This window comes from Protopterus annectens, chromosome 10.part0, assembly GCF_019279795.1.
Source record: "Protopterus annectens isolate FY-2018-M chromosome 10.part0, PAN1.0, whole genome shotgun sequence".
NCBI classification, from domain to species: Eukaryota; Metazoa; Chordata; order Ceratodontiformes; family Protopteridae; genus Protopterus; species Protopterus annectens.
In genome coordinates this window covers 1761429972-1761436609 of record NC_056744.1, presented here as the reverse complement: position 1 = coordinate 1761436609, position 6638 = coordinate 1761429972, and the positions used below count along the sequence as shown (strand labels likewise).

Below are 6638 nucleotides of genomic sequence, written 5' to 3'. Positions count from 1 at the left end.
AACAGACTACCTATCTATGTCAAACAGAGCTCCTCATTAGCACTCTTCAAGAAAAATCTTGATGATTGGATGGGAAATGGGAAATTCACCTCAGGGATTACTTCTGTGGCTCTGCTCGACAGGGGCACAGGAAAATAATTTTCTTGGGTGGCGAAGCCAGGGTACATTTTTTGGCTAGGCTTGTATGGGCCCTAAGGCTGATAGCCTAGTACCTACCTATGAACCTATGTTGTAGGTATATTTGCTTGTAGAAAGGGTGTTTAGGGTCCTAATTATGTCCACTACCTTGGATCCTGAGGAATAACCTGTTCTTACTAGCCTAGTTGTCCACTACCTTGGATCCTGAGGAATAACCTGTTCTTACTAGCCTAGTGAGTGTGTTGTCTGTATGCCTAACCAAAAAGTCAAAAGTAACTATGGATTCCCATCAGCTGCATTATGCCCCTCAGACATGGAAGTGATTTGCTGTTGGTGACATGTTGATGTTGGGACTGACATGGAGGTATTGGGAGAAGCAGTAATAAGGGAATCATGCTGATGCCTAGTATTAATGGCTCAAGGAGACAATTTTATATTGGTAGTACGATAATGTTTAGGGGTGCATCAGTGCTCTGCTCACTCCTAACAGTGGACTGTGAGGGTGATCCCCCTAGATTGCTTAGGGATTTGCACCTGTCACGGATGGCTTCTAAAGGGTTAAGCAAAACTTCACCATCAGTGAGCATGAGACAATTTATATGCTGTCTTAGGATATCAAATGCAAGAAGGCTGGCAAGGGAAGGAGGAAGAATCTGCTACCACTCCGTGATACCCATTGTAGATGTGTGAGGAAAGCTATACCAGGAAGTAAAAAATTCTCCAGAGGTGTTTATACAAGGTGGGCTATTTGAAGGGTCTACAGTAGTGTTTATATAATTTGTGCTGTTTGGAGAGGACTACAAAGGTGCTTTTTACAATAAGACAATTTAGGGAGGGGTTAGTTACTCTTTGATGATGGAGATATTTGGATACTAGTATTTAAGAGCTGATGTACCACATTATTTAGCTCACAATGATACAGTTTTCCACAGCCCATGAGGGCTGTGTGTATTTCAGCACTGTTTGTTTAGGCCCAGGACACACATGTAGCTGGCACCTGCTGAATGAAAGTCAAATGTAAAAATAATACTGATGACAGGGAAAAATTAGAGTTGTTCATGGTACCGTCTATTCAGCTACACATATGATGCGAAGTGTAGTGTGTAACAGAGATAATAAAATCAAGAGAAACAATGAAAAACCCCAAAAAAATCACGCAAGTTGGAACAGCAGCAAATAATATACTCCAACTAAAATAACCATTACTTACTCCATGATGGCCCCTACACTAGACCAGACCATGTTAATACCAAAAAACGCTGAACAGAGAAACAACTCAAACTCAGCTAAAAGCAGTTTAAATCAGCAGAACAACAAAATAAGTTGAAGTGTAGTCAGCAACAAAAAATAATGTTTCTGTGTCTTTGTGAAGATCAGAAACACTTTTAAGCTTCTCAGTGTTTATATACAGGAACAGCTCTCTACAGTCTTGTTGGAAAGACAGCAAGGTGCACATGAACACAGTAAATAGCAAACAAGAAAAACAAGAGAACCAGTGAAAAACAGCTATAAATTCAAGCCAGAGGTATTCAGCTATTTAGGAGCAGCAGCAATTAATCTACCCCTAATAGAATAACTGCTACTCTCCCTCCAAGATGTTTTTCACACTAGACCGAAGAGGCCGATTCCAAATAAGCCGAACAGAGAAAGATGAAGATCAGATAAACAGTACAAAATCAGAAAAACAGTAAAACAACTATAATTGCAATAGTAAAATGTAAAAAAAAAATTCCTGTGTTTTAGTGAACTTCAAAAACCCTTTTAAGATTCTTAGTATTTGAACGCTGGCACACCATTCTGCAGTTATAAAATATTAATGTTCCACCCCATACCTCTCAACCTCTTAGCACAAAACATTTGAACAAAGCCAAAAATAATGGGACATAAAGGCCCCAAAACAGTGACAGTATTTAAATATTGCTCTTGTAAACTTAAGAAAGTTGTCTGAATAACAGGATTTGTGTTAGCATGCATTTTCTAAAGGATATGAAGTCTGAAACTCAAATGGCTGTCATTATCTAGTGACTTACATCCTTGATCATTTGCCCGAAAACCACAAATTTTATGAAGAACAGATCAAAAATATGAGGCAAAAATCTGGACATTCTCAGGAAATCTGGACAGTTGTGGGGTATAAATCATAATATTAGAAATTGTTAATACTGGTGAAGTTCTCTGAGGGGACAAGTGCATTGCATGCCTTGATGAAAACTACTCATGGTATGACTACACTTTCCAGGATTAGATGCATTATTGTAAGTCTGGCTGGTTTCAAATATGCTATCCCAAGCTTTGAAGAGATCTTCCTTGAACGTCTGTGTCATGAACTGTTGCTGTTCTCTTATTTCTTTCCTCCTTGAAAAGTAATTTCTCAGAACAACTGCAAAAGTCACCCTTGTGGACAGTAATGTAGAATGACAATACAACATTTATTGTGATGGGGCCTTGTAGGTGGTCTGATGAAAACCTGGGGCCAGAATATCAGGAAATGACTTTGCGGAATTGAGAAACCCCAAAGAAAAGTGTCAGCTTCTGTGGAGTATAACATGGTTTAAATGGTCTGTAGTTTGGAGGAAATTATGGTTACACACTGATGGGTGCCACTTATTGAGAAAGGAAAGAAGAGGTCTGTTCGGACAGGGTTGGTTTGGGGGGGGGTGAGAGGTGAAGACCATTTCCTTCACTGAGGGATTTGATAAAAAGACTGGTTTGTTTATTTCCAGGGAGAGGGCACTATGTAGTCTCCCAACAGGGGGAGGTTGACTCTTGGCGACAGGTCACATCAGGGTCACTGTTGTAGCTTGGATGTGGATGCACAGAGGAGATAGGCAGAACATTATTTAGTATTATTATTATTTTGTATTTTAGCAGAAACCACATAATGACACTCGACAGGGAAGAGCTTTTTCTATATTTCAGGGATTATACATCTGCTTATTTATTTAGTTTATTCACTTGTTGCAAAATAAGCTTATTATGTATTGTGTCTTTTTTCAAGGCTGACTAAGAAAAACTGGCCTAGTTAAAAAAGGTACATTCATTTACTCTTATTAAACAGATGATAATTCATTTTCATGAGCTGAAATTGTAGGAATTATGTCTGGAATTGCTAAATGTAATTTCTGGCCATTACCTTGATTTCATCATATGTTTTTGTGTGCGAATTTAGAAGCAAAAGTCTGGAACAGATTCAGATGACAGAACACCAAGTACAACAAACTGTCACTTTGAAGTAGTAAATATAGAAGAAATATGATGACTGAGTGTTTTGGCATACAGTGCATAATTCCCAATATTTTCTAGTACTTGAGTTCAAATTCCAGGATATTACAGTATTGTGTTCAAGGAAGATAGCAGTAGAAGAGGATATTACAGTATTGTGTTCACGGAAGATAGCCGTAGAAAAGCTAAGGTCCAGAGAAAGGGCAGGCAGTACAACAGCAAACACTGGAGAGCAACAACAAGGCACAACCCCCATGGGGGCTGGCCTGTATCACTTTTATCACGATTGCCTGTATCAGTTTTATTACATACCATCTCATGTCTGAACACGGCCACATTTTCATGTGCATGCATGAGTTGTGAGGATTGTGTTAATTCAGTGTAGGCTATAGCCTTAAAAGACACAAAATATTGACTTGCCCTGGTCACGGATGGCTCTGCTCTGTATATTACTTCTGTTTCTTACCCTGGCAGTAGCTGGTAAGTCTTTTATTTATTAATGCATCAGAAAACTATAATTATATATTGGTTATGAAAAATAATTGTACGCATATTCATTTTTGTCTTCAGTGACTGTGATAAGTGTGTACTTTACTCACTACTGTGGTATGCCAGTCTTTTTTTAAAGAGAGCTGTTTTCTGCTGCCTAGTTGTAAAAAAATAAATAAATAAAAAATAACGGAGTTGTGTGACTGTCACCACTGTTCAGAGAATAAGAACCACAAAGTATATTCTCCAGGATACTCTGGATATTAGGGATTGGGCAAGAGAAGTAGAGGGAATGTAAGATACCGAAAGAAATTATATCTAACGTGCAACAATACTGGGCCTGTTAAAACAGTTAGATGCTTTGGGAAATATAGTTACTATATTTAGACTCAAAGTAGTTTAATGTCTAATAGAATTGCCCTCAGTCAAGCTTCGCCGTCCTACTAATCAAACCTTGAATGACTTCCTCCTCACAATAGTGCATGTCATGGCCATCTTAAACTTAAAATATACTGTTCTTTTCCTGTCTCAAAGTATTGTTTGTTACAAGGTTTAATGTGGCGGTATTTTTTTCTGAACTGAGACAGATATTTATGGCTTTGGTACACCCTTCCCCTTACATGCTCAGTACCATTAACCTTGCTGGTACAGTGATTACTGTAGTCGGTTCCTAAACTAGTGAACCAAATAGTATAGTAGAGAAGGTTATGCCTACTTCAGTCTGTAGTGCTGAGTTTGATTCTCCTGTCTCTGCTTTTATAAGAATGTAACTCGAACAGAGGCACTGTTCTTAGAGATTAGGCCTGGCAACAAACACTCTTCCTTAATAGGCTTACCAAATTAATAATAGCAAGGTGTTACTTATTTATTTTTTTATTATTTGTTGACCGGGATAGTCCGACTAGGTTCCACAGAGCCTGTTTTCAGTGGAGGCCCAGGGAGAAATGCTCCATATGCATGTCTTTGGAATGTGGGAGGAAACCCACACGAACACAGGGCAAATATGCAAACTCCACAGAGAAGGCACCCCAGCCGAGAATCGAACCGGAGAACCTCTTGCTGGGCGGTGACAATGTTAACCACTGCACCACTGTGCCGCCGTTACTTAAGGGGCATTTCTCTCATTCCAGTGGATATTCTCATACAATATTATATGCTACACATATTATTGTTGTTAAACTGTTACTGATGTTTTTTTATATGTAACAGGGGGCTAGCCTGAAAAAAAATCCAGACAGATCAGTGGTCTATACTAATTTAATAAATAAAAAAAAAACTGTTGCTTTGAAATAGTGCTTCAATGGCTATTGAGTAAATTTTCTTGGAATACAATACAGTTTTAATAGGATATTTGTGGTAATAATTGTTTGTACTGCCCACCAAGCTTAACAACCTGTATTTTGTCTAACATTAGGAGCCTCTTTATAAATGGATGTAAATGTGATCCAAGTGATCAAAGGATCATAGCAAATTCAAGACCATACCCAGAGCTGGACCATCTCTCTCTCTTGATGAGGGCAGGGCCAATTAAGTCTAGGGTGAGTTTGTGAGCACTCAAGCAAACATTCCGGTCCTGTTAGAAGGAGGATAGTCAGCCACTCTGTTCAATTTGCAGGGGGAGTGTATTACAGAGATGAGGGATGCATTGTGTAATAAATTTATCTAGCCATCAGGTTTTATTTATCTGCAAATGCAGTTAGGTTACTGGTTCTAGTATTTGCAGAGGCATTTGATTTGTGAAGATAACTAGATATGTAGGTCCACTGGGTCCATGATAACATGGGACGTGAGTCATAGAGATCCCCTCAGGGGTCTGCACTACGTCCAGTATCTTTTGCTAGCTTAGGGGTTTTACTCCAGTGATCTTCTTAGCTAGAACCTCTTAGGTCTTTCAGGTTGCTTGATATGTATCATGAGGTACATCCCAAAAAGGGACATAGTACTCAGTAATTAGCCTAATCAATGTCGAATATAATGGAATGCTGACTTCTTTAGACCTGGGTGGTATTCCCTTAGCTATCAGTTGCCATAATTAGAAGGATTTCCTGACTACTGTTGGCACATTATGATCAAATGAGAGGGAGTTATTCATCTGTGACCCAAGGCCCTGGACACCATTTTCATTTTGAAGTGGAGTATTGTCTATGATGTATGCTATGGGGAGGGATTGACACTATTGCACTCTTTTACGTTTAATTTTAGCCCATTTTTGGTGCATCAGGTATTTAGAGGTGTAAGTTCTTGCTGAAGGGGTTGGGGCATCAAACTGGGACAAAGACCCCCAGCTTGTAATTATGTACAGAATTTGTTAGTCAGAGATCTTGGTTCAATGTCTAGAGATCAGAAAAGTAGATGCTGAACAGAAGAGGTCTCAGCACTGGGATACTACTGGTCATCCATTTATGCTCCAGTAAGGCCCCTCCTACCTGCACTGTGTGGGTTCTCTCTTTTAGCCAATTTGCTGTTCATTTTATCAATCAGGGATCTGTTTTAAAGCATTAAGCTCACTAACTACTCCTGCATGGGGGATGGTGTCAAATGCCTTGGCCATGTCAAGCTATGCTAAGTGGACAATATGACCATTGTTGGCAGCCTATTTCATACTCTTGAAGAAGATGAACAGATTTATTAGATAGGATCTACTCTTGACAAAGCCAAACTGCTGCAGGACTAGTCTGATGAGATTTTTGATGTCATAGTTCATAAGGCCTGTTATAGGATATGCAGATTAGACTCTTCAAGCTAATGGGCCTACAATTACTACAGTTAGTAGAAGGGCTTCCTTTGTG

General features: G+C 39.2%; 1 protein-coding gene across 1 annotated transcript in view; it reads left to right on the top strand.

Moving 5' to 3' along the window:
- The first annotated feature begins 3570 nt into the window (after nucleotides 1-3570).
- Nucleotides 3571-6638, top strand: part of LOC122813992 — a 155825-nt gene continuing 152757 nt past the window's right edge. The window contains exon 1 of the mRNA XM_044086567.1: nucleotides 3571-3840. Within this exon, the coding sequence (XP_043942502.1) occupies nucleotides 3792-3840 (49 nt within the window). The 5' untranslated portion in view covers nucleotides 3571-3791. The remainder of the gene's footprint in view (nucleotides 3841-6638) is intronic.